This window comes from Trachemys scripta, chromosome 4 (assembly GCF_013100865.1).
Source record: "Trachemys scripta elegans isolate TJP31775 chromosome 4, CAS_Tse_1.0, whole genome shotgun sequence".
In the NCBI taxonomy this organism is placed as follows: Eukaryota; Metazoa; Chordata; order Testudines; family Emydidae; genus Trachemys; species Trachemys scripta.
Window position 1 is genome coordinate 123,901,593 of NC_048301.1, and position 27,819 is coordinate 123,929,411.

At 41.8% G+C, this 27,819-nt stretch overlaps 2 protein-coding genes across 5 annotated transcripts; both read left to right on the forward strand.

The window, feature by feature from the left end:
- The first annotated feature begins 2,034 nt into the window (after nt 1–2,034).
- On the forward strand, nt 2,035–21,199 carry RBBP5 (RB binding protein 5, histone lysine methyltransferase complex subunit). 4 transcript variants are annotated; one of them, XM_034767189.1, is made up of 14 exons: nt 2,035–2,165; nt 3,879–3,904; nt 4,795–4,967; nt 5,771–5,911; nt 6,540–6,702; nt 7,288–7,397; nt 8,500–8,619; nt 9,050–9,203; nt 9,315–9,386; nt 10,012–10,129; nt 11,916–11,985; nt 12,695–12,924; nt 13,840–14,034; nt 18,259–21,199. In XM_034767189.1, the coding sequence occupies exons 1-14, from the start codon at nt 2,147–2,149 to the stop codon at nt 18,285–18,287; spliced, it is 1,620 nt and encodes a 539-aa protein (XP_034623080.1). In that variant the 5' UTR covers nt 2,035–2,146; the 3' UTR covers nt 18,288–21,199. The 4 variants fall into 4 exon arrangements, with proteins under 4 accessions (XP_034623080.1, XP_034623081.1, XP_034623082.1 ...); XM_034767190.1 differs by having other exon boundaries at nt 18,262–21,199; XM_034767191.1 differs by having other exon boundaries at nt 13,840–13,917.
- A 128-nt stretch (nt 21,200–21,327) lies between these two features.
- Nucleotides 21,328–24,147, forward strand: TMEM81 (transmembrane protein 81). The gene has a single exon (XM_034767193.1). The coding sequence runs from the start codon at nt 23,224–23,226 to the stop codon at nt 24,019–24,021; it is 798 nt and encodes a 265-aa protein (XP_034623084.1). The 5' UTR covers nt 21,328–23,223; the 3' UTR covers nt 24,022–24,147.
- Nucleotides 24,148–27,819: the final 3,672 nt, after the last annotated feature.

Here is a 27,819-nt window from a genome sequence, read left to right on the forward strand (position 1 = left end):
TGTTTTTGCATTGTCTGGCTTGCTTTCCCCCTTGACGATACCCTCCCACCATATGTCTCTTCAGATAAAGTCCATAACCCAAAAGTGCCCAGGAGCATTTGCTGAACTCCAGTGAAATGCCGCAAAGCTAAAGCTAGCCCTTGGGTTTGACACTGGTCTGCCTCTTGTACCAGTGTAAATGAATGACTACACTGATGTCATTAGAGTTGGACCTGCATAAACCTGGTATGAAATAACTTTCCTCTTGAACTCTGCTAGAGAGAATACTTTGTAATGGATAAGTAGTGCTCTGAGCTGACGCTTTCTGCACAAGACCCTTATTTTGGTCATGCTCCCTTTCGGTCAAATGCTGTCTTATCTTCACTCTCAATAAGCTTTCCAAATTAAGTATTGCTATTATGGCTGTAGCTTTTACTGAGCAGAGTAGCCAGAAGAAGTTTGTTCCCATCTGATAGCTATGAGGGTTGAACTCTGTTATCTAGCTAAAACTCCTGTAATAATCCCATAGTGCTTCTCCGCAACTCAACCTTCTAAGCGCTCTATCTCCCTATCTAATCATCAGCTTTACATAAAGTGAGAGCCCAAGCAGAATGAAATGACTGACTTGGTAACCGGCAATAAATGTCTTTGATCTTACAGGTAAGTTAGTAAAACGTACCTCCTGCCTGTGTCTGATATTAGCACCATTGTCTCGTCTTAGTTTCTCTTTTTGTATGTGTGTTTGGGGGTGGGGTAAGGTATCGTGTCACCTAGTGAGTGGGAGATCTTGCCCCTTACTTTTACTAGTTTGTCAAGTTTCTTAACTTGTCCTTCAGAAATGGCCCTCTCCGTCTTTTTAAGCAACTGGTCTGCTGGAGAGCAGAATCCTCTAGCGCAGAATCCTATAGCAACCTATTGGAGGAGTGATGTGAGAGCCACTTTACTGTATGAATGGAAGCTGCTTATCAATGTCTCTAGACGTGTGCCTCATACAGGTCCAGCTTCTCTTTCAAAGCTGGAGTTAGTGTCACTTTATCTAATAAGAAAAATGAGGAGTCCAGTGGCTCCTTAAAGACTAACAGTCTGTGGATACAGACTAACAGGACCTCCCCTCTGATTCTTTAACAAGCTCCATTACAGACCTTGTTAACCAGGGGCAGGGTAGTGCAGTGCTAGGTTGCTTTTACCAATGAGTGGGGTTAGCTATTTAGGGTGTTTTTTTTTTTTATATATATCACTTTAATAAAATTTTTAAACAGTGTAGTGTAGAGTGATATTGTTAATTGACTACGAGAAAGGGACCAAGAGGTTTTCTCCGTTGGATCATATGAACTGGAATCATTAACTCTCTGAACATTAAATCTCACCAAATGTCTGTACTTTGACCCATCAACCTTTTATCCCTAATCAGGGATATTGCAGATTATGTATTCCTTACGCCACTCGATCTTAAACCAAACTTTGCACCCTTGATAGTCTGTATGTTATTCCCTGATAACCAGAACCTTCTATGCTTAAACTCTGCGCCCTTCACTTTTTTTTAACATTATCTTAATAAATTTTTTAAATCTCTGTGCAGGAGGAGAACAGAATCAAGCTCTTGAATGCTGCTTACGCTCCTACAGCCACCCCCTGGGGCTATTGTACAAACCACAGCAATGCCCAAATCAAAAGTCTGAGCGTTAGAGAGAGCTGCAGGGCTGGTGCTGTACAGCATCTTATGAGCCCGGAGAAGAGCTTGCCCCCGCCACCTCTCGCTCCCAGCAGGGAAGAGAGGAAGCCAATTAGCATAGAGCTCCTCCCACTCTCCCGCCTCCTCTGAGCTATGCCACAACCCCGCCCCTGCCATCTCTCCCTTGTGTACCCGGAACCTCACTCTCGGCTGTCTGCTCCAGATAGGAACCTTTTCCCCGGGCACCATTGCGGGGTGGCCGCGGCGGTGCCTGACTCCCTAGTCCGCGGCCCGGCTTGCGGGGCTGTGCTTCCCTTCCACCTCGCGCTCCAGAGCCGGCCGTGGGGAGAAGCAGAGGTCTGGGTGGGAAGCCGCGAAGAGATTCGCGCGCCGGGGGCAGTTTATCAGGCAGCGCGTAGGGCGGCCCCATTCAGAGAGGAGGCCCCCGGGGTCTTTGACGGTGAGCGGCGGGGACGGAGCGAGACAGCGGCCAAGATGAACCTGGAGCTGCTCGGTGAGTGGGCGCTCGCGCTTGCCCCCTCTGGAGTCCCAGCTGCTCCCCTCCCCCCTAGGGGGCGGCTTCGGAGACGGCAGTGCGGGGCATCCTCGGTGGGGTCCCCGGGGCCGGGTCCCGCTTCTGGAAGGGGGGAGGGTCCTCCAGTGGGTGTGCGGAGTCCCGAGGGCCTGGGAGAGCTGGGGGCAGAGCGGGGGGCGGGGGGGTCCTGCAGGGAAGGGCCAGCGAGGGGGGGCACTGGGCTGGGGACAGAGCGGGGGGCGGGGGGTTCCTGCAGGGAAGGGCCAGCGAGGGGGTGCGCTGGGCTGGGGACAGAGCGGCGGGGGGGGGGTTCCTGCAGGGAAGGGCCAGCGAGGGGGTGCGCTGGGCTGGGAAGAGACTGGAGAGCTGGGCTGGGGATAGAGAAGGGAAGGGGCCCCTGCTGGGGAAGGGGCCTGCTGGGGGAGAGGGCCCAAGCCCCTTGTACTGGGGAGTCCAGGGCCCACAAGATTCCTGGGGCGGAGCAGTCTCAGCAGAGGGCCTGGTCTTTACAGTGGGGGCTCAGGTCTGGTCCCCTTTGGTGACACTGGCTGGTTTGTTAGCGTCATGCGTGGCCTGTGTTGTGCTGCTGCAGTTTGTCACTCGCTTTTACATCCTTCCCCTTGCCCAGGGAACATGCAGAAACAGCATCTGGTTTGGGTCTCACCCGGAGGAGTAGGTAGCACTCCTGTGTACGCAAACCTGCAGGCTGTTCCCATCCTCCCCACTGGCAGGGGTGTTAAGCAGGTTGAACTTTGTAGCTGTACTGCTCCCCAGAGTGTGGGGCTGTCATTCTTTGGACAGAAATAATTTCTCACCCCCCAACCCAAATTCAGTACTTCAGTTTTATTATTCTGAGAAATATTCCCATATTTGGAGTCTGCAAGTAGAAAAACAAGATTTTTTGAAGCAAAATCATGGGGCACCTGTTACAAAGAGATGGGGCGGCAGGAAGCTGCATGTTGGAGGGATTTGACAAGTGTTTGGGGGCAAGAGTGCCTTTGATTCTCCTCTTTAAACCTGGTCAAGAGGCTGGGTTGACATTAAAAAAACATCTTGCATCTGAAGAAATGAGGTTCTTACCCACGAAAGCTTATGCTCCCAATACTTCTGTTAGTCTTAAAGGTGCCACAGGACCCTCTGTTGCTTTTTAAAAAAACAGAGCATCCTAATTTTGCAGTGTAGAATGGCTCAGATTACTTATGGGTGTGGATGAGGTGTCAGCCTGATGGTGGTTCTCGTGCAAACATGCTCTTGGCCAGTTACACCAACACAGCAGTTCATTCATGTAGCCAGAGTCTGTGCAGGTTTATGAAATCTTGGGGGCAGAGGGAAGGAGGAGGGGGAAGAATCTTATTTGAAAAGTGACAGCAAATTTGGGACAGGCCTCCGTAGTCGGGTAGGTCTCATTACATCTGGGGTAAAACTTGAAGACCCACAATGACATATGCATGATTTATCTGTGTTAGCTTAAGGCATGATCCTGCTGTATGCAGAGTGCCCTTATTTCTTATTGATTGTACTGGGAGTTGAGCGTGCTTGTAGGATCAAACCATCAGTGTAATTATAAACCTAATCTATTAGAATAATGACAGCAGCCTTGTGTCTAAATGAACAACTCCACATTGTTTCCAATATGAAATATGTGATTTTCATAGAATTTCATTCAAGCATGATATTTCTGTTTTGTTGCAGAGTCCTTTGGACAGAACTATCCTGAGGTAAGTCTCTTTTTTGGGGGGGGTCACTCTTTCTTTAGTTTTTGTTGGATTACTGACTTGATTTTATTTATATTCGCTTTTAATCTGTCCCGCATCATTTAATTGTTGTTTTTAAAAAACCAAAAGCCAAACAAATAAGTCGGCAGTTACAGGGCTATATGCTTAATTGAGACTTTAAAATAGGAAAGCCGTCATGCCTTGTAAATATATCCATCCCAAAGTTAGTTGTGCTAATGGAACCATTGTATGTGCAGGTCTTGTTTGTAAACAGTCAAGTGGAGTAGGGAAGAGCTGGCTGTGTGGGTATAAATCTCTACATTGAGTATTTCAGTCTTCTTTGAGAATCAAAAAACTGTTCGTTCATGAATTGAACGTGTTACTTCTATATTATCTTCAAATCTGGCATCAGGCTATTTAACTTAGAAATCTATCAGGTTAAAATTTGTGGCTCCCAGAACTCACGAAAAGTACACTCTTAGCATAGAACTTGGATTAAAAATAAAAAGTAGTCTCTGACTGTCTTACACCTCTGCTGGCTGTTTGTTTTCTTTTGTTTGCCATTTGGCTTGGAGAAGTGGAATTTTAAATATGCTACCTTTTCCCCTTCAAAATAAATTGTGAACATATTTCTGTACTTAGTGAGCTTTAGAAAATGCCCTTTTAAAAGCAGTTTCACTCCTAATGACTGGGCTTAAACCTGGTTGAGTGTTCCTTCAAGATCTGGCTACTGATCATCCAAGCATCTGGCTCTTGGTGTTCAACTGAAATCTCGGGTGGTAGCTCATACATTTTGCACTTAAGGTTTAAAAGTAGGTAAAGTAAAGTGGGCACAAAGCTTGAAAACAGAAGTTTGGCTTCTCACAGTCTCTTCTGCCATTGTTTATTTCCAGGAGGCTGATGGGACGCTGGATTGTATCAGTATGGCTTTGACGTGTACCTTTAACAGGTGGGGCACTCTGCTTGCAGTGGGCTGTAACGATGGCCGCATTGTCATCTGGGACTTCTTGACAAGAGGCATAGCCAAAATCATAAGTGCCCATATCCACCCTGTCTGTTCTTTATGGTAAGAAGTTATCTTATAGAGGTTGAATGTGAGTTGAAGTATTATGAAATTTCTGTACTAAACCAGAGTTTATGGCAGGCTCCTAAGGGATTCTAGTACTCCGTTAATTAAAGCCTCATTCCTTATCTCCCTTCTGAATTTCCTAAGATTCTCTTTCAAGTTCAGAGATTCTCCACCCCTTTGATGTTGGATGCCACTCTTTCCTCTCTGGGTTCTTTTGCCTTCTTTTGCCTCTTTTCTCAATAGTTGTGAATGGCATGTCTTTCAAATTTGATGTGTCAAGACTACTGCATCAAGAACGCACTCCTCTAATCTAAAAGAGCTCTCTTTCTGTCAAGAGATGTAATTGGCACTTAAAAGCAAAGAATTTTAGAGGATACTTTAAAGCAACTTCATTCCAAGGTTTCACTCTATTCAGGTTTATAATCTATGTATTAGCATAATATTTCTACTTTGCTGTGAATGGAATTTGGTCAAATCTGTGCTTGCTGTGGGCCAGATACTGTGAAGTGCTGGCCATTCTCAAGACCCATTGAAGTCAACTTACAAAAGCAAATAAATGACGATCTAAGCCAGTGCTTCATAGGATCTGATTCTCTAAATGAGTTTTAAAGTAAATGATATGCATAATCAGTCTATGGAAACACAAAGATAAAAGCTACATGGAGCTGTCCAGCAGACAGTTTTATAATAGCGGCTCATAGTTCTAATAGACTATTTAAACTACTATTTTTTTTGTGAGCATAGGTTTTGTGTATTTTTTTTTTTTCCTGAAAGGTTAATATGTGTCTCTTCTCTTGCAGCTGGAGTCGAGATGGTCACAAATTAGTGAGTGCTTCAACTGATAACATTGTATCACAGTGGGATGTTCTGTCTGGAGACTGTGACCAGAGGTTTCGGTTCCCTTCACCCATCTTGAAAGTTCAGTATCACCCCCGAGACCAGTAAGTTGTATGGAAAAGATCCCTTTTTAGGAGGCTTTTATGAGCTGAATGAATGCTCTCTTCCCTATAGTTGTATAATCATGAAAACATGTTTATTAGATCTTACAAAATAATTTTTCTAAAAACCTGACTGTTGTGTCTAGTCCACCAGATGTTCTCCCTTTAATGTGTTAGCAATGCGAACAAAATAAAAATGTTTTTGTAATGACTCTAGCCTGCTGAAAAATAGTTTTGGGAAGTGGAAGAGGGTAAACAAAAGGATGTGTGTTAACAATTTATTTAAAAATTTCTTGTTGAGTTGACACACTTGATGTATAAACTTGGGAAAACATCCATAAAGAGATGTAAACAAAAAGGAAAAAATAAACACCAGATCATATTGTTTTACGATTGTTTGCAAGAATAAGTCAGGACAAGAAAACAAAGATATTAGGGCTTTCATTTAATATCTATTGCTCATGGATGCAAGAGAGAAGCCAAGGAAACAAAAGAACGTGTATCATATTCAGCTACAATACATCCCTGCTTTTCTCAAATTCCTTCAACTCTTTTCATACTTGTAAATGTGAAAATTGGAGACTCTAAGAAAAAAAGACAAACTGCTACCTCTTCCTTTTTTCCTCTGCAGAAACAGGGTTTTGGTGTGTCCCATGAAATCTGCACCAGTGATGCTAACGCTGTCTGATTCAAAACATGTTGTTCTACCTGTGGATGATGACTCCGATCTGAACGTGGTGGCCTCTTTCGACAGGCGAGGGGAATATATCTATACAGGCAATGCCAAGGGGAAGGTGAGACCACACTGCTGATGCTCAGTGAGTGAAAGAATGCAATTACTAGTCCAGGTGCCTGACTCTTCTAGGGATGAAGTCCTTTGTTTGGTCTGTGAGACATGTTCCCTGAGAGCTTCTTGAATCATTGCTACTATAATGATGCTGACCTTCCTTGGTAAAGCACTTTGACTCTATCTTTGAGATCTATAGATTAAAAAATGGTATTTAAGCACTAAGTATTACTTGTATTGCTACTGTTTTTGAAAAGATTTTTAGGGGGTCTCTTTTCCTCTAGTGCACATAAACTGCATGATAAAAAGTGCTATAGATGTATAATTCTTATCAGAGGTACTCAGTAACGTATACCTGCTGATTTAAGCCTCTCACCATGAGGTAGATATTCTCCCTATATTCCTGAGAGGCAGCATGAGTCATAGAATGGACAAGTTCCTTGTTGCTCAAGGACACAAGAATTAGTTGCAGAAACAGGAACTAGAACCCAAGAATCCTGACTTAGTCCCCGGCACTATACCTAGATCACACAACCTCACATTGTGAGTGTTAATGAAGATACTGATTATTTTCTGTTTCTTTAATCTTCAGATCTTGGTCTTAAAAACAGATACTCAGGATCTGGTTGCTTCCTTCAGAGTAACAACTGGAACCAGCAACACCACAGCTATTAAATCAATAGAATTTGCCCGGAAAGGAAGGTGAGTAGGAGAAAATTGGAGGTGAATAGAAAAGTTTTAAGATGGATGAATGGATTATAAAAACACGAACAGAACATATGTTAATCCAGAGACAGACATTGAAAGTAAATGTTTCCTTACTTGTCACCTCTAGAGTTTTGTTTACCTCTGCTGCAACAATCAACCCTTGAAGTGCAGCAGTGAATAACACTAGAAGGGATCCATTCTGCTTTAGGAAAACAACAAGGAGTCTGGTGGCACCTTAAAGACTAACAGATTTATGTGGGCATAAGCTTTTGTGGGTAAAAAACCCTCACTTCTTCAGATGCATGGAGTGAAAATTACAGATGCAGGCATTCTATAATTGTCATTATAGAATGTCTGCATCTGTTGTTTTCACTCCATGCATCTGAAGAAGTGAGGCTTTTTTACCCACAAAAGCTTATGCCCACATAAATCTGTTAGTCTTTAAGGTGCCACCAGACTCCTTGTTGTTTTTGTGGACACAGACTAACACGGCTACCCCCTGATAGTCTGTTTTAGGATTTGTGATCTTTTGGATAAAATATTCTGAGTAAAAGAGCATGAATACTTGTTGCTATGGCTCCAAAATTAGTTGCTGTGGGGGATGTGTCAACTACAAAATTCAGGGCCAATCTTAGCAGCTATACACTGTCTGTTATATAAATAGACCATATGAAGAGCTGGAAATGTGACAGAACAGTGTGTTGGTTTCACAGTTCTGGCTAGCTTTTAAAGGATAAATTTACTTTTGAATTAAAAGTGGGAGAAATAGAAGGAGATGAGATTAATACATCTCTGGCACACATTTTTTTTTTTTTTTTTTTTTTTTTTTCTGGTTAGTGTAAGTACATGTTATAGAAAATGTTTTGTTTATCTGGGGTCCAAACCTGAAAAGTGATGTGTGCCTTCAACTCTCATTGACTTCAAGGGGGAGTTGTGAGTGCTCCGCTTCTTCTAGATACAGACCTTTAATGTTGAATGTATAATAAAAATTATGGTATTTTACATGTTTAGTTTAGGATTAAAAAAAAAAAAACTTTAAAAAAGTCTTTGTTTTGATGTAATGAACTCTCTTCTTACTGTGTTCTCCTTCCCACAGCTGCTTTTTAATAAATACAGCTGACCGAATAATCAGGGTATATGATGGTCGGGAAATACTAACCTGTGGGCGAGATGGAGAGCCTGAGCCAATGCAGAAGCTTCAGGATTTAGTAAACAGGTAGGAAGCAGCAGAGAGATTGGTGGCTTGAGAGATAAAGCTATGTGCTTTAGTGTAGCATTCACTGCTCGGTGTGTTTAGACAACGAATGGATCTCATTCAGGGTGGCCTTTGGTGTAACAAGGCTTTTAAACACACTATAAGGCACGGGTTTCAAATGAATAAAAGAATTCAATGAACCTCTCACCCAAGAAAACCTAATAACTCTTTCCCGTGAAACCTTTGCTAGAATCCTGTCTTCTCCACATTGTACAGTAATGTAACAAGTTGCGTTGTTTTATGAATGGATCACTTGATGATTACCTGTTCTGTTCATTCCCTCTGAAGCAGCTGGCATTGGCCACTGTCAGAAGATGGGATACTTGGCTGGATGGACCTTTCATCTGACCCAGTATGGCCGTTCTTATGTTTTTAATTCCCTTGCATGCAGGACACCGTGGAAGAAGTGCTGTTTCTCTGGGGATGGGGAGTACATAGTGGCAGGATCAGCACGGCAGCATGCCCTGTACATCTGGGAGAAGAGCATTGGAAACCTAGTGAAAATCCTCCATGGAACCAGAGGGGAGCTGTTGCTAGATGTAGCAGTGAGTGTGTCTCCCATAATTTTTCTGTCAGTTATAATTCTAACAAACTTTCTTAATCCATTTAAAAATAAATTTTTTCTTTCTCCCCTTTTACCATTTGAATAATTCCAGTGGCATCCTGTCCGACCAATCATCGCTTCCATTTCCAGTGGTGTTGTGTCAATATGGGCTCAGAATCAAGTGGTAGGTGTTTTACAGATTAATTTCCATAGGGAATAGTAGCCAGTTAATTCTCTCTGGGCAGGTTGTATTTTGAGTATTCCGGCAGGTGATGCTCCGCAGAATTTTTCTTTCCAATATGTTACTGAATTAGGTCTTGAGTGAGCAAAATCCTTAAGCATGTGCTTAAATTTAAGCACAGCAGTGAACATTAAGGGTTTACTCATTTTCTTAAGCCTGTGCTTAAGCACCTTGCTGAATCTGGGCCTTATTGCAGACCCTGAATTCTCACATAACGGGAGCAGTGTCCTTCTCAATTTATTATTTGCAGATAACAGCTCTGAGAACATAATCACAAACAGAAATGATGAAATATAGCATGCATCCTTCTGGTTATGGGAGTCCTTATCAATGTGCAAAGATACTATGAGATTTCAAGGGATGAAGGAAATAAAAATGACCACAGAAACTCACTTTTACAGTGTTTAGTCTGCCATGTGACTATGAAGCTCAAAGAGGGGCTGGTCTTGTGGCAGTGCACATGGTTTGGAGGATTTGGGGGCGGAGCTAGAGTACAGTTACACAGCTGCTCTCATTGCAGTTGCTGCTTGTTTGCACAAGGTAAAGTTCTCTTTGAATTGCGGTTTAGGAAAACTGGAGTGCCTTTGCGCCTGACTTTAAAGAGTTGGATGAAAACGTAGAGTATGAAGAGAGGGAGTCAGAGTTTGACATTGAGGATGAAGATAAGAGTGAGCCAGAGCAGACAGGTAACATGTAATGCGAGTATGCTTGTAACAGAGACATGGCTGTAAGTGCCAATGTTTATTAAATAATTCTTATGTCTGGATAAATAGTAAAATAGAAATTAAAGATATGTGATTAAAAGCAGTGGTAGCGAGATGAGAGATGATAAAACAAGCTAGGATTATTGGTCATAGGCAAAGCAACACGCTTGGATAGCTCAGTGGTTTGAGCATTGGCCTGCTAAACCCAGGGTTGTGAGTTCAATCCTTGAGGGGGCCACTTGGGGATCTGGGGCAAAATCAGTACTTGGTCCTGCTAGTGAAGGCAGGGGGCTGGACTCGATGACCTTTCAAGGTCCCTTCCAGTTCTAGGAGATGGGATATCTCCTTTAATTTAATTTAATTTAAGGTTTATATTTAACATCCAACGCTTCATGTAAAAAATGACTTCAGCGCCTATGATTCATAAGCCATACAATGTGAAATACCTATGCACAGATAAGATATAAGTAGTAAGCAAACATGCAGTAAGCCTCTTGCAGGGGATCACTATTATTAGTGGGAGAGGAAATGTTGAATTTCAAGCAGTAGCAATGTAACTTCGCCACTTGGTGGTGCCAAACGCCCCCCCCCCCCCCAAAAAAAAAAAAAAAAAACCCACCTGAGTGAAAGATTGAAACCAACAAAAGGAGGTAGGATGTTTATCAAACCTACCCTTAAAAAGCTTCCATGCTGGAGATTCCACAACCTCCATAAGCAATTTATTCCAGTGCTTAACTACCCTGACAGGAATTTTTTCCTCATGTCCAACCTAAACCGCCCTTGCTGCAATTTAAGCCCATTGCTTCTTGTCCTATCCTTAGAGGTTAAGAACAACAATTTTTCTCTCTCCTTCTTGCAACCTTTTATGTACTTGAAAACTGTTCTGTCCCCCCTCAGTCTTCTGGTCTCCAAACTAAAGAAACCCAGTTTTTAATCTTCTCTCATAGATCATGTATTCTAGCCCTTTAATCATGTTTGTTGCTCTTCTCTGGATATTCTCCAATTTGTCCACATCTTTCCTAAAATGTGGCGCCCAGAACTGGATAATGTGGGTTTGTTGGAATTGAGAATGGAATCAAATTTGTTATGATTTTAAAAAGTTATATAAATGGCAGCAAAAGGCATTTAATGGTAGTTAAGTTATTCTTATAGATATATATTAAAAAAACACCAAGTTAATCACCTGCAATCTGTAAAATAATTAAGTCCATTTTAAAACATGATATAGGAAATAGTAAATACTTGAATTATTTACTCATATAAAGCTGCATTTTTAGCACTCATAAGATGTGGTTTATGACTAAATAGAAACAAATGTATTTTTGACATACTACCCTGTAATTTAAAATCCACCTACGGTAGGAAATGCTCTGCCACTTGCAATGGGCTTCCCCCATTTTCTCCCTCAGGAAAAAATGGTTTGGCTGCTGGTGTAGATAAGGCGTAACCCTTTGCAACCATTACAGAAAGCATGCTAGACACCTGAACATGTCTGCTTACATGGTTTTTACAGATTCCAACTTCAATCAGATTAATAAGGTAGAGGTTGGATTTTAAAACATTGTTGCTGCTGGATTACCCAGACACTTAGGGAAGAGGTGAAAAGTCTGATTCAGATGTATTCAAGAGAAATGCTCTAGGCCTTTCTGCCTAACTTTGTGATTCCAGATCTTGCATGCTAGAGATTCGGGCATCAGCTAAAGCTTCCTAAGGAGAGATCTCTTTTTTCCCTTTCAGGCTATATTGCTCCATTTCTTTGTTTTTTCAGGTGCTGATGCTGCAGAGGATGAGGAAGTGGATGTAACCAGTGTTGATCCTATTGCTGCTTTCTGTAGCAGGTAATTTTTTTAAAAACTGGAAATCCCAGATATGTGCCCAAGATTCTCTGTGTAATATATAAATTGCACTCATTCTATATATAACACGTCTGTGTTCTTATTTCCATGTGTTGGGATTTTGCATGTGTTCCCAGTAGTGCTGAGAGGAGTTACATGTCTAGAGAATAATTTACTGAGACCAGACTATATCTGAGTGTACAAAATGATTGTATTCTGCAGTCTTACATGCTAGCAAGGTATAAAACCCTAGCACTTCATGCTAAAGCTCAATCTTTAGTTGGCCTTAAGAAACAATAATTTATAGTCCTATCCCTTTGCTGTCCCCTGTTGTTTCCCCCTATATCCCTGACAAACTTCTAAAGATGCTTCTATTTCTACCTTTTTAATTTGCCTAATCTTCAAATCTCATATCATAAACAATGTAATTCCAGTCCAGGAAGACCTATGGAAATCCATTAGCACGGCTTTGTGTATCATGAGGAGCACTGTGCCTCCTAGGGGTTAAATGCTTTGCCTCCACAATGCTTCGCCTTGCCTTCTCAATCTTCTTTGTTGTTGGCAATACAAATTTTTGTTCTCTGGAATAGTCTGGTAACTGTGTAGTGTCCGTGTGTGGCTGCTTCCTGCAGAGACCATCTTACTTTAGGGACCTAGAGAAAAGTATATTAAATGTGCATGGTTTAAAACTAAAATATTTTCTCCTTTACAGCGATGAAGAACTGGAGGACTCCAAGGCGTTGCTGTATTTACCTATTGCTCCTGAAGTGGAAGACCCAGAAGAAAACCCTTATGGACCCCCACCTGATGCTGTCCAGACCTCCCTAACTGATGAGGGAATAGGCTCCGAGAAGAAGAGGCAGTCATCATCTGATGGACCTCAGCCACCAAAGAAGAAACCCAAAATGACCAACATTGAACTGCAAGGAGTGCCTAATGATGGTGAGTGAAAGTTGCCATTATTTAGTGCCCATTCTGCTTTGAAGATGGGTGTTTCATCTTTGCAGCATTCCCAGCTCCCACCAGTTTCAAGACCAGGTGTTACAAAATCAATCTCTAATCGTGCTAATAGTCAAAAACCTTTATGTTGCTTTTGATAGTAGTTGTCTTTGGCCATCACCCTGAACCAAGTTCTGTTATAACTCGTATTCTTTTAGGAATGAGTGAAGTCATTCTAAAACAATGATTTTTAGTGCTCTTTGTACTTCATTCATTCATCTGCTCATTTAGCCATAGTAAGGTAAAGTGGAAGAGCTTTGCCATTAAATAAGTCACTTCTATCTCCGCTAGCTCCCACATTGAAATAGAATTAAGAGTCTAGGCCAACGCCAACAGAAATGCAGCATTATATGGTGGTAGGTAAAGGTGGCGAAGCCCAAGTATATTAGAGTTCATAAGTAGGACCAGGAATAGCAAAATACATTTCTTCTATGTTTCTGCCACTGTATTTTGCCTCAGAGGGCCAACTTCTGCTAAAACTGAATTTGTCTCCTTCACAGAAAGCTGGCCTTCATCCTGTGGGAAAGCGTTCTCTTCAGCAGCATTGATTTAGCTGTTGGAGATGGTGACACTTAGGCCAATGGTGGCTGCAGTAATCATTACCATAATCCTAGTCCCTGTTTGCCCTCACTCCTCTGATTTCATGCAGCCAAACTGATTGGGGTGTTGGTCTTATTTCTTGAAATGACTACACTGATCCATCTTTTACAGATTTTAAAGAAAGTGTTTTCCTTCTTATAAATCCCATCCTCGGACATCAGAGATGTAAGGGGAGTGGTGGGTCAGGTGACTTCAATTTGCCACTCCAATGGTTATAATGCATGTGTGAGTATTTCAGGTGTATCTGTCTCTTTGCAGAAGTCCATCCGCTGCTGGGTGTGAAGGGAGATGGTAAATCCAAGAAGAAGCAAGCAGGCAGGCCTAAAGGATCAAAAGGTAAAGAGAAAGATTCTCCATTTAAACCGAAACTCTACAAAGGGGACAGAGGTGCTTTACCTCTGGAAGGAGCAGCGAAGGGTAAAGTGCAGGCGGAGCTGGGACAGCCTTTGACAGGTAAGGACCCAGCGTGAGCGTCGTTGGCTTGCTTGGTGGCCTTGCTTTGTGCAGACCCTGACTTGATATAGTCTTATCACTTTATCTTCCCAAATGGCATTTGCTCACTAAGTGTTTAGCTGCTGTCAAGGATAGACAAAATTTTCCTTTCTTAAAGTGTAAATAACTTTGTTTTGGTTTTATGATCAATATAATGTACAAAATGAAAACACACACCCTGTTGCATATACTGCAACTAAAGAACATACAGGATTTTCCAATATATTAATTCAATGTTATGTCAACAGCAAAAAAGGTGGTGGTGGTTTGATTCTTTAACCTAGTGCGTGACAGTTCTTACATTCATAATAAGCTTCAGTTTGCCAGTCAGGGAAGTTGTTTCTTGAAATATGTGTTAGGAAAGAATGTAAGTGCTGGAGGATTTTGAGGTGTAAGGTATTGATTGCTCCATGCCATCATCAGTAGTGGTTGATATGCCAAAGAACCTAAAATTTGCATAAGCAAAATTGAGAGAGAGGGGAAAAACTGTTCCATAATAGCATTGCTCCAAACAGTGGCTGCTTTCCCTTGGTTGCAGACACTTAACAGTGCAAAGACTATTGCTGCATTTTAGAAGCTTCTGGCTGACTTGATTTTCCTGTTCCTTGTTTTGGTATATTTTACATTTTAGGGATTATCTCTGGTTCTTAATTAAGTAGTTAGCTTTCATGTAATACTGTTCACTATACAAGCCTCCCCATTCAGTGTACACACACAGATTCTGCAAGGAACTAGCCATTTACCATGAAGGAATTTATAAATATTCAGTGGATTTCCACAAAAACGTAATTTTGTTGTTGAGGATAAAAGTATTTTCCAGTAACTTTGCTTATGAAATCTTTTATTTGCTCCACCTCTGGTAGAAACAAATTGGCAGAAACCATTTAAACACAGACACAGTACTCTGATACAGTAAGGAAAGCAAGAGTTTTGGTTGCTACTCATTCAGAAGAGTAGCAACCAAAACTCTTGTTTTCTTTACTGTATCAGAGTACTGTGTCTGTGTTTAAATGGTTTCTGCCAAAATATATTCCTGCCACTTTCCATTAGGTAAAAGCTTAATTTCCTATAAAGAAATGTTATGATCCTCCTTTTAGCAGATGTACAGCACTCTGATCTGGCAGGGGAAGATAAGCTCTACTTCATCCTTTATTTTTTTTAAAGGATATTTTAAAAAGGACACTATCAAGAGAAAATTAATTTTGCTTTCATGCCTGTGTTGGAATGTCATTGGGAGTTGTATTGCTGTAAGTGAGAGCAGGATTTGCTGACTCTACATTTTTTGGTCACTTTCTGGTTCTTGTGCACTAACATTAGGTTGTATTTGGCTTACCTAAATATGGGGGTTTAGCTACTTGACAATGCCCTTTTCAGCTGAAATTGACTGAAAACAAAGGTCCGCGTTTCACACATGCTGCGGTAGCAGATTGGGAAGCTGCTCTTCTACCTGCATATTTGGAAAGGCTCAGCTAGGTACAGAAAAGCAAAATAGGAATTGTGGTTTGCTGTGTTGTGCCCCATTTTCTAGGTGTGTTGAAGTAAGTTAAGAGTGGTGCATGGAGACCCAAAGGCATGATTGATTCATACACAAAATTTTGCATATCCTTGAGCTCAACAGCTGCTGCTATGGATTTTAGGCTGTCCAGATTTGATTTTTTTTTTTCCGCCCCCCTTCCTTCCCACACTGCTGGTCCTATGTTACCCACCTTGCTCATTGTCCTTCCTGCTCTGCTCCTGTTATGTTGCTTGTATTGGTATCAATAAGTGCTTGTTCTTGGCATATGAGGGGATATGATATCAGAAATTTGTCTGCCTTCCAGGGCAAAATCTGTCCATTGGGTGTGCAGCTTGACTGGTATTTAATCTCTTGATGTTCTGCACCTTCCAAAATGCTTGAAATTAAACTGAAGTTGTTGGCCAAAAACAAACGTGACACTATGCAAAAATTACTCCTGATGATGATGGTGTTGAATGGCTTCAAATGTCGTCCTAATTTTGGCACTTTAACATCTCTAAAATTATCCTTGATTGTCCAAGTAATGAAGCACCATATACTTTCTTTTAAAGCAAAAATATAGTGTTAAAGAGTATCTGGTTTCTGAAGATTCTAAATTATCCATGCAGGCGTCCATTGCATATCCTGACTGCACCATCATGTCATGCTGGAGGGATGGAACCAGTTTTAAAACCAAACAAATATAAGAATGAGTGTGTGCAGAATACTGTACGTTATTTTCTTTTACCACACTGCTAATTAACATAACTGTGTTCAGGCAGATATAAATGGAAAAGCATCATACACGGTTCACCGTTCACCACTATTTGCAAACAAAAGAAAAAAAAAAAAAGGGAAAAAAACACAGAAGTTGTTCAGTGCTTTTTTATAGGCAGATCACAGCCTACATTTCCTTTGCAGCTTGCCATCAGTATTACTTCCATCTCCACTATAATTCCCTTTAAAAGAAATTTCCCCGTATGTGTTTTGAATGCAGTAAAAGTTAAAATAGTCTCCTTCTTCCTTGTTCTTCCACATCATTATAAACTCCTGGCTATCAAAGCTAGATGGAACCATTATGGTATAGTCTGACAGTCTGTAGCTCCCCGGCTGTAGAATTTCACCCATTATTATCGTTGATGTTGAGATGTGCCCACCTGTATGGCTTGTGTGGAACGGTGGCTACAGGGCCAGTGGAGGACACACGCTTTTTAGAGAGCCTGAAAAATGGGGGCTTCTCTTTCCTAAAGAGTAGTGGATTTAAAAAAAAAATTTTTAGCCATTCCCCCACTAGCTTTAGCCATCTTAGTGGATGTTAATGGGCAGTGGAGCCTTTTATTTGTTTTTGTTTTTTACTTTGTGCTATCAGTAAGGATTTTATCTTTTTTCATTTAGTGCTAATTCAGATGTTCTTGAGCTTGCGTGGGCATTAAGCAGTTAATTAGTATTATTTTTACACAGTACTTATTTTCTGTTAAGATCCATTAGTGCAGTGTTTCTCAACAATTGTTCTGTGGACCGGCGCCGGTCCCTGAGATCTCCCTGACACAGTTTAGGAAGGCAGCAAGCTGGTGGTTCCTGCTATCAAAAAGGTTGAGAGACACTGCATTAGTGCACACCCCCGTGGAGTCATATGGACTTAATGGGACTCCTCCTAGATCCATGTTAGTGTATCTCAGTGTAGGACTGAGGTCAATATGAGGAGAACCTACTGGTGAATCAAGTTGATGGAGTAGCCAGAGATGCCCTGCCCGGAGGAGCATACACTCTTTCAACTCCTAGAGCCCTGTTATCTCAAAGAGAAATGTTCAGGCCTACCTTCTCTCCTTTCCCTTGTCCACCCTGTATTCATGCATGCTCCGTTAGGCAACCAGTCTTTTCTTGAGGGCGTTAGTGTATGCCACTTGTGGATAGTCACCTTCAAACTCAGCCAGTTTCCTCTCTGCTTTAGGAATCTTGCCTGCTTATGGTCTGACCCACCATGCAGAAGCAGACACTTCGCTAGCGAAGACTGATTTTTTTTTATCATACCTCCTGCTTAAAGTCACTAATTTCTTGCAGGGCTGCTTTGTGAATTAGTCAGTCAATTGCTAAAACAGCAGTGCAATATGCATACTTCCTCCGGATGCTGTTTGAATGCATCATGGCAGTGCAGCAGTCTCTGCAAGTCAGGGGCCTGGGTTGCTGAGCCCAGTACAGATGAAGCGCTGCCATTGTGCTGCCCAGTCTGATGGTAAATGCATTTTCTTCAATTTAAAATGAGTCCCAGTATAAACAAGCTCAATTGCCTGGGCCATTTTATAATTTAAGATTGAAACTGTGCAAAGAAAACTGTTCAGATCCAAAACCAAGTGGAGCTTGCGTTTGAGTTCGGTTGTGTTTTGATCTGAGTTTGGGGATTAAAGTCCGAAACTTAAACCAGGTAAGTTTGCTTAAGTTCCTGCAAAATGAGATCAGAGTTCCTCTAGTCCGTATCTGGTATTTCTGCATGTGTTTAGGATTCTGTGCAAAGACAACTTAAGTGGTGGTATAATCACCAAACCAGTGATTATGCTTCTGAAAAGTGTCGCGCTATATTGAAAATATCTGTTTTAGCCTGCTCTTCTGGCAATGTTAGCATATTTGATGACCTCCCGTTGTTTGGATTCCCTGATGATGAAATATTTTTCACCTGTCTTTGATCTCTTTAGCAGGTGGTGCAATCTCAGAACTGTTATGAAGACATTCTGCTTTCTCTTCCTCTGTTCTTTCCTGTGTTGGCACCATAATGTGGAATATGGACAAGGTGCTCAGTCAGATAATGGACTGACTTTAACTTAATACAGCAACCTGATTGCTCATGGATGCAGGGAGTGACTTTTATAAGAAGTGAATTATGGAAGAGAAAATGGCCTTCATTCCTTCTCCTCAACCCTCTCTCCCACAAACAGTGTAAGATATTGACTCTCAGGACAGGAGATTTGCAAAGAAACTGAGTGGACTGTCTCCTTATAGCATTTGCTAAAGTGAAGCACCCTGCTTTCTTCAAGCTAAGAAATCATTTTCCGTTTGTTTCTTTCAAAGATTTTAGTTCTGAAACTGAAGCATGCCAAGATTTTTATTCCCAGGACCATGTATCCTCTGACTGTGTATTCCTAAGAACTTCCATTTCATTAACTCTCATTTCAGTGAATTGTTGTGTGTTTCTTTCTTCTCTGCCATCTTTACAGTATTTTACAGTGAGTTAAAAGAAAATCTGTTAATATCTTCATACATGCACCCCTTTTGTACCACCACTGCTGGTTGTGTGCAAGGTCTGATGCCATGCCATCAGGGAAGGATTTCGGATTAGAAGCTGAGATAGTCTCTGAAGTCTGCAAAGAATGGGCACTTTATGTAGTGGTTTGTGGAGGTGAAAGATGCCAGCTTCATGACACTGTTTGTTGGTGGAATTGGGGAGGGAGAAGATAGAATAAGTCTAGATAAAAGAACCACGAATTTGACTTTGTTGCCTTTAGGCTGAGGTATAAAAGGTTGCATTTTGCTACTTTATCTCTTTTGCCTGCAGTGTTGGTTCTTTTTATATTGTCATATCGGGTGCCATAGTGTAGGCAGCTGGCTCCCTCTTTTGCTGACCTGTTCTTGCAAGTGGAGAAGAAAGAGAACCCAATCTTTATCTCAAAAGAATTCGTAGTCTAAATACTCAAGCTTTTTTTCAGTTAAATATCAAAGACCTTGAATAAGAGCCAAGAAAAGCCAATCATGAAACAGTAACACAGGTTTAAGAGCCAAGGATCCTTATATATTGTTTTAAAGTGGTCAGAATTTTTTTTCCCCTGGTGAAAAAAGGAGATGGGAAAGATGGAGGTTTGTGTGTACTTTCAAAATCTCAACCTTTTTTCTTCTTCCCATGTATGCTTTAATTCCCTTGTCCCCCAGTGACCTGTATAACACTGCCCCTGTTCTTCTGTGCAAGGAGAACTAGATGGGAACGTCTCTAAAGTCAGTCAGCATTGTTCCTTAACAACTGTCCCTGCTGATGATTAAGTGACATTGATTAATATGTACACAGAATAGCTCAGTTATAGAACATGTACACTGGGCATTGTTGATGTCAGGCTCAAGCCACCATTTGGAGTGTGCCACAGTGATGGTCAGGAGAGAACTTCTTGCAAACTAGTAGAGATAGGAAATTAGGCAGCGGATGTCTTGCAAATTATACTCCTGGTTCTTCAGTGTCCTGAGTACCCTCAGCTCTCATTGAACTCAGTGGAGTTGAAGGCTCCTAATACTTTTCAGGAAGTGCTCCGGACTGTGTAAGAAAGGACCCTACATAAATAACATCACTATCTTAGCTTGAGTAGCAAAAATGGACCGTTGGACTTGCTTCCACACACAGTCTTGCAAAAAAGGGCTTTGGGGCTAGTTTCTGTGTGCAGTCTGGGAGATCAGTTGTTACTTTAATTTGTACAGGGTTTGTGTAATATTTTTCATAAGTGCTTACTTGTTTAATACTTTTTAAACCTGAGACAGCATTATGGGATGTCATCTTTCATGGTGATATCACTTAGAATGACAAAAATTGGCAGGTGTATTCGAATGATGCTACCTTCTGAATCGCAACCCATAAGTTGTGTGGCTGCTCATTCTTTCCATTTCAGTTGTAGATGACAAACCACAGGTGACAGATACACACAGAAGTCATGGAAAAACTGACGTTTAACAGTACCATCTCCCCCAATAACCTCCTTATAGTCTCAGGATTATGTGGGCTACACACATCTGAATTTAAGGTGATCCTTATTCAGTCCCTGAGCTGAAGAAAGTCTGTTCTGCTTGAGACTTAGCAGATGGGACATTGTAGAGATTCTCTGTCTCCATCCCTGCCTACTTTCCAGGTGACACTAGCGTATTGTTGGACTTTTTATACAACAAATTAAAATAGAGCTTTCAGTTGTAGTGCCCCTCATTGCCCAGGGTGTGTTACACTTGCTCTTCAGCTACATTCATTTATTTCCTTGGCTTAGTAAATTCAACCTGTTTTCACTGCTTCTTTTAACTTCCAAACATCCTTCATACAAAAATATCCACTTGTACCAGAAGCCCAAGAGGTGAGTCAGGCAGGTACCTATGTTAGGTCTAATTTAAGCAAAACAGCCAGCAGCAACATTGGAAATAAACCATGGAAGGTGAAGGAACACTCTAAATAAATAGTTCATAGGAACAAAACCACCAGCTTTCTTAACTTGCAGTTCAGTGGCTTGCTTCATTTAATGAAACTATTTTTGATTCCACCCTCACATATACTCTCATAAGCTTTCTTTGCCCTTTGAACTCTCTGGACAGCTCATTTCATACCTTAAACTCTTAGGGTGTGTCTGAATCCATCACAAGCCCTAACGCTGCCCAAGTGATGGCTCTGAAGATTGTCTTAAGGCATATGAATTGTCATGGACTCCAGCCTTCAGTGTTGAATGCGTCTCCAATTGTACAGTATATGTCCTTGGTTTATTTTCCTCTCTCTTTTAATTCATTATTTTGATATCTCTGTAGTTTTTGTACAAAATGTGTCAGATAATGGCCAGTTATACAACAGAGCAGTGATGTTAGCTTCTGTGTTTGTAAATAAAGAGGTATGTTTTATTTCTTAAACTTGTGGGTAAGTCTTTCTCTGTGTTCCTTTCATTCTATTATTATTATTTGTGTATTGTGGTAATTGTGATAGTCCCTGGAGGTCCTAGCCATGGATCATGATCTCATTGTGCTAGGTGCCATAGAAACTTAGAAAACAACCGTCTCTGCTTCAAAGAGTTTACAGTCTTGGGATTGTTTATTTATTTTGCAGCAAGAATTTGCTTGAATAAACTTTAACAAAAACAAATTCTTAGTCTAATAAAAATATTTCCATATTCTAATAAACAAACAAAAAAACAGTGCAAGCAAATGGTCTTAATTACAAGTTTGCATTTGTGTGCAACACAAAAGTTCCTGGACAGAGAACCTGAAAGTGAAACTGACCGTAAGGAAAAGAGAAATTGACTTAATTGAATTTATGTTCCAGTACTCTGATGCTATGCTGAGCTTAGCATAAATATTGGGAGAATGTAGAGATGGAGAAAGTGAACAGCATAAATAGAGAACAGTAAACTGGATTTTAAAAATTCTTTCAGCTTTTAATAATCTAAGGTGATGGTGGGAAGAGAGGTGCAGTTATTATAGTGCTGTTCATTTTTAAGGAAAAAGTCCGTGTTCCTGCAATCTGATCTTTAGTAATATCCAATACTCAGTTTGCTGCTCAGGGATTACTTTTGTTTACTGGACTATTGTCACAATACTGTATTGCTCCATCAAAAATAAATACCGTGTTTACTTCTCATGACACACGATACTTGGCACTTTATTGCACCTGTCTTCGAAGACTTTCACAACTCTGTGAACCATTGCTTTGGAACCATTCTCTTCTCTGCCTGCACCAACACCCGTGTATCGTAAGTGGCAGTGCCCATTTTGCTAATGTATCAATTGGAATGTGAAGGTTGTGACTCTCCAGTGGTCACTCAGTGAGTCAGTAACTGAGTCCAGAATAGATCCTGGGTGTCAAATTCACAGCTAATATAAGTGGTATCTGAAATCAGTGCAGTTGCAGCCACCTCTGTTAGTGGTAAATTTAACCTTGGGCTCCTGACTCCCAGCCTTATGCACTAACACTGATACTGTCAGCTCAAATGGGGCAGCCTGGCTTTACTAACTTCAGTATTTTAAGGTGCTGTGGCCTTTTTGGAGCTTTCTTCATCAAATAATCCATTTAAGATGCTTGCCTGGATGTGTGCGACGTTCTTTGTGCCATCATCCTGCCTCGTGGAAGGCTAGCTTATGACATCATAATTGTTTCACAGTAGCATGTGTTATGGAAATTTTAGAGACTTAATTGAGCCATGGAAGGAAGTGAAGAAGCAGGTCACCTCCCTGCATATACAAAATGTCTGCTGTCCTATTTGAAAGGAAAATAGCCAAGCATATAAGTGGTTATATTAAAATATTTACCAGTTTGCCTTTTAACTCTTGATGTGCTGATGGCAATGAAGTCAAAAGCTTATCTTCATGATCTTGGAGATTTGGGGAATGCTTTAAATTTCAGGGTCCAAATATGTAAGACAGTACTCCTCACGTACATGGTAAGTACTATTTTCCTATTGTTTTGTTGGCATTGTATTGGGGTTTCAAGATTTTATTATGGATTGTGTTTTATAGTTTGGGGTTGGAGAAATTCAACTGGAATAACTTCTCTTTGCTCCAGAAGTTGTTTTAAAATCATTTTTTGAGTTCTCCTTCCTGTTCCCTGAGAGTTTAAATTAAAATATTTTTGTATCAAAGGGGGTTTCCTGTTGTTGGAGTTGAGTAGTTTAAAATGAGATGTGAAACGTCTGTTATAGAAATAGGAACCCACGTGATGAACAAGGACTAACCTATTAATAAGTTGCATTTTCTTTAGCAGCGTTTCACTTCAAGTCCTTGTTCTTGGAGGATTTCATGTATGTGGGGAATTAGTTCATGAAGGTGCTGCGGCTGGAATTTCAATAATATGTAGGATGAACACTTATGAAGAATGACTTGCACTTGTTGGACTACTAACTGCCAGTGGCTTAGAAGTGACTTATAAAATTGACTATGCAGAGATGAAGACCTTGGAAAACAGCTTTATCTGTGGGACATTAGCTTTTGGTTTCTATCTGCCTTTGTTGGCAGCTTCCCTTGAGACAGTTACCATCCCAGAGCAGCTGAAGTCAGCAGTTGCTAAGGTCTTGGTCAGCACCACATCCTGCAGTGTCACCTGTGGCCTGGGCTTCAAGGTGGAGGAGATGTGTCAGATTGATCCGCATGGGAAAAGGAGTCATTGTAACTTCCGCAGGTCAGACTGCCTGACCAACTGGATCTGTGGGTTACTCCATTTCACTGTCCCCATTGGCAAACCATTTAAGCTCAGCTGCCTGACCTCTGAGATGATTGGTGTTGGCAGCCAGGCCTTTATCTACACCTGGAGGCTTGCCAGAGGCATAATCACCACAGATGATCTGCTTTTCAAACCTTTCAAGACCCCAAGCTATGTCATCAAACTTTCCCCTGCCAAAGAATCTGATGCAGGGACTTACAGGTGTGATGTGCAGCTGATGAAGACATTCAAGCTTGTCAAGAGAATCTACTTTGGGCTTCGAGTGATCCCTAATGACTTAGTGGATCTGAACTTTCAAAAATCCTTGACTCTGGAACAGAAACTAGCAGCAAATGAAAAGGAAGGAAACCAACAGAATGGTACCAGTGTCGTAGTACAATGGCATCAGCAATCTTGGCAAAGAAGGGCCTTGTTGGTGTTCCTGATAGGAATTGGAAGTGGGGTAGCAGGAGGTGTGTTGGTGGGCACAGTTCTCTACTTTTTGCTGGAGGCTCGCAGGAAAAATAGAGCCACAGAGGAGTGAACTGCTTTTTAATGTGGTCTCTTCCGACAGAGGGATAATCCGCTTACTGCAATACTTATGCTGTCTTAGTGGCAATATTCCAAACTGATGTAGGTGTGTGATTCTGATAAACTGAGATTTAACTATTAAAGCAATAAAATAATCTCTCATGATGTGCTTGCTTTTAGTTTCATAAGTCTGTGATAAGTCACCACAGGACTTAGGCGCCAGGAACTCCTGAATCGTAATGTTAGCCCTTGTGCAAACTTGGGCAAGTTACGTAGAATCTACATTTTCAAAAGGGCCCATTAATTTTGGGTGTCCAACCGAGCCCCCGAAGACTTGAACTTTAGGAGGGTACAGATGATTGCAGATAGAGTAGACTGCTCGTTGCTCACCAGTTGCCGTCCGGCTGCCTTCTGACTAGTTCAGGACAGTGTTTCCCTAACTAGTATTCATTCCACTACTGGCTTTTGCAACTAGTTTGCTGGGTTCCCTCTCCCTACCTTAATTGTACTGCAGTAGTGCATATACGTCCTCCCTGAGATTGGAGCTCCATTGTGCTAGATGCTGTGCAAACACGTAGTGAGACAATCATACAATCGTAGGACTGGAAGGGACCTTGAGAGGTCTTATAGTACATAGTACAGTCCCCTACACTCAAGGCAGGACTAAGTATTGTCTAGACCACCCCTGACAACTGTTTGTCTAACCTGCTCTTAAAAATCTCCAATGATGGAGATTCCACAACCTCCCTAGGCAATTTATTCCAGTGCTTAACTATTCTGATTTTCCTAATGTCCAACCTAAACCGCCCTTGCTGCAGGTTAAGTCCACTGCTTCTTGTCCTAGCCTCAGAGGTTAATGAGAACAATTTTTCTCCCTCCTCTTTGTAACAACCTTTTATGTAGTTGAAAACTGCTATGTCCCCCATCAGTTTTCTCTCTCCAGACTAAACAAATCCTATTTTTTCAATCTTCCCTCTTAGGTCATGTCTTCTAGACCTTCAGTTCAATCATTTTTGTGCATTGTCTACCTTATCGCACTGCTTTCAGTGCTGGGTCTCCACTGCCTTCTCTATGGGTGTGTATGCACTCTCTTCCCCACTGGACCTTGGGCAGCTCTAAACCCCAGTCATGCAACAGTTTGGAGCCACTCAAGCTTCCTTTGCAGGCTAGAATGGGAAGGCTGAAAGCGTTAGCTGGCACAACCACAATTTTCATCTAAGTTGGCACAGGTACTGGGATCCAACCACTTTAGAGTATGGATGAGCCCTTCTTCAGCCATTCAAAAACCAGTTTATTCTTAAGGATTTTTTTTTAAAGGATTCAGTGCTCTTACGAGTCTGCTGAAGTCACTTTCCCTTGTGTTGAGAGAATAAATCACGTAGCAATCAACAGTAGGGAACAGTGCTCCACTGGTAGTAAGATCCACAGAGGTCTTTTCTCACTCTAGTCTCTGTCTCTGGTTTACTATAACAATAGGGTTTACTGGGTCTTTCACTCTCTCTGCGAAACAAATTAGGAAAGCAGAAAAACCTCCAGTACATCTAATTCAGGGAAAAATTATGACAAGCTTTAACATTTTGAAATGTATTATGCAAATCCCCACAGTTACTTCTTTATAAAAATGTGATATTTTATGGCAGAGGGGGATGAATACAAAAGTAAACAAGTTCTCTGCAGAGCATCTTCTACAAAAGCCAGTATGAAATATGTTGTTTAAATACACAGGGCCAGGTCTTCAGCTAGTTGGAATTACACAAGTCAATGGAGCTGTGCCATCTTAATTGGTAGTCACTGAGAGTGTGCATGCTGCAACCTCTTTTGAAAAGTCAATTCTTTGATTATACGGTTATAATAAATGACTGGCCGTTACTACTTTGTTTCAATTGCTGGAGCAAATTCCTACTTACTCCACAGATGTATTTGCAACAATGCTGCTTCAGTTTAAAGGCCTTCTCAGAAAAATAGGGCTAGAACCCAAGCTCTGGAAAATTAAAAACTGTCTTACCAGGCTTGGGGAATAATAGGTGTGAGGTTTCTTTAATGTACTTGCAGCATTTCCTCTCTTGTGCTAGCCCTGAAAACTGGCCCTGTGGGACTATGGTAGGTCAAGGATTTATCCATAGTCCTCGAGGGTAGTGATGAAAGTAAGACCTGTGAGTTGCTACCATTTGGCTATATAAATGAATGTAAATAGAGAAGAGGAGGAATTCAGGGTCCCCACTGGGGGTAGATATGAGATGCAAATGAAGGCAAGGAAGACTTAGGCTGAGTACCAGGAAAACGTTCTTGTCTGTGATGTCCATATTGTGGTTTAATCTCCTGGGGGAAGTCTCCAAATCTCCGTCACTTAACTGAAAAATCAGTAGATAACACATTGTAGGGAGAAAAGTCCTGCACTGGCAGAAGGGAGAGGGAGACTAGACGCCTCTTCTGTATCTGTTTTCTAATAGTCCAGGGCTGTGCATGCATGCCAGTGTTACTGAGAATACAGTGTACTTTGTTGGCTTACTGCAGGGCGTCAGAGGCATGTGGAGCTGGTCACAAACCTGTGATCCACATTTTGCTGAGCACTGTCGGATATCCACTCTGGAAAAAGACATTGGCGCTCTACACTGTCGTGACTGACAACAAAGGGCTATACGTTGTCCTGCCATCTAGAGATTTGGTCCCATGAGATAGAAGTTCCTGGATGGTGATCCAGTTGTCCAAGACTCTCCTGCTTCTCTTCTTCATCAGCTTCTTCTGACTCAGCTCAATAATACTAAGATCTCTTCTGCCCTCAGTCCCTGTTCTGTCATCTTCCTTCAGCTGCTCCATCCGGCTTTGCACCATGAAGTCCTTCCTTTGTTTCTGCTGCTTAGACAAGAGCAAGTGTTGCCTCCTCTCAGCCTTGTTCCAGTACTTCCCAGCCTTCAGCTCGCTCAAGGCATCATCATCTGTTGTCATTCCACTGCGTTCCTCCATGATCCTTAATGCCCTGTCCTTTAACAGTTGACTCTTGTGCTGTTTATTCAACAGTTGTCTGCTCCTTTTGCAGGTTAGGCTCCACCTGTTCCCCTCATCTAGTTTGCCCTGGATGCCTTTGCTGCATTGATGTGAGAGCATTGATGGACTAGGCTGGTTGCTTAAGCACTCTGCAGAGGCGTCTTCCTGCACTAGGTTCATATAGCTCACGTAACGGCGTGCGTGATACGGAATCACAAGTGCTTTTGGCCCAGTAGCAATGTTCACAGGTGTAAGAGAAACTGGTTCTGGGTCCTTCTGCCCTTCTGTTGATTTATCCACATTTGCTTGTTCTCGGACTCCATTCATTGCATTCTGAGGATGAAGTCCAGCTTTGTGGTTTGTCCCTTTTTCTTTGCTCGTGGCGCTGTCTCCAACCAGCGGAGGGCACTCTGCGCGAGACTGGCCCAAAGGATACTTAGCAAGCCATTGGTCTTGCAGTGTGGATTGCTCAGACCCTTCCTCCTGAGCTCCTGAAGCATGTGGCGTTCCTTGGTCTGTATTAAGACTCTTAACCAGCTGATATTGGTGGCATTTTCTTTCCAAGATTTCTTGAAATCTCCTGTACTCTCCTGGGCTTACCCCATAGAAACTGGAATCACTTAACTCATCGTAGGTTAAGAACTCCTCAGTAGCTAGCTCACTGCTTGCAAGTGTCCTGCCAGCACGGTGATCTGCCTCCTCCCTCTTCTGGACATAGGGGTGTTCGGCATCCAGATCAGGTCCTGAATTCTCATCCAGCTGGGCGCTTCCATCAGTACAGCCAACTCCACTGTCCCAGTCGCGGGGGAGCGGAAATGTCTGCTCT

Bases quoted from the DNA above. Each gene is read 5' to 3' on its own strand.
- RBBP5 (XM_034767189.1), top strand. The intron at 5,912-6,539 runs GTAAGTTGTATG...TTTCCTCTGCAG, and splicing joins CAGTATCACCCCCGAGACCA to AAACAGGGTTTTGGTGTGTC. The intron at 12,925-13,839 runs GTGAGTGAAAGT...GTCTCTTTGCAG, and splicing joins GCAAGGAGTGCCTAATGATG to AAGTCCATCCGCTGCTGGGT.
- TMEM81 (XM_034767193.1), top strand. From the start codon at position 23,224: ATGAAGACCTTGGAAAACAGCTTTATCTGTGGGACATTAGCTTTTGGT.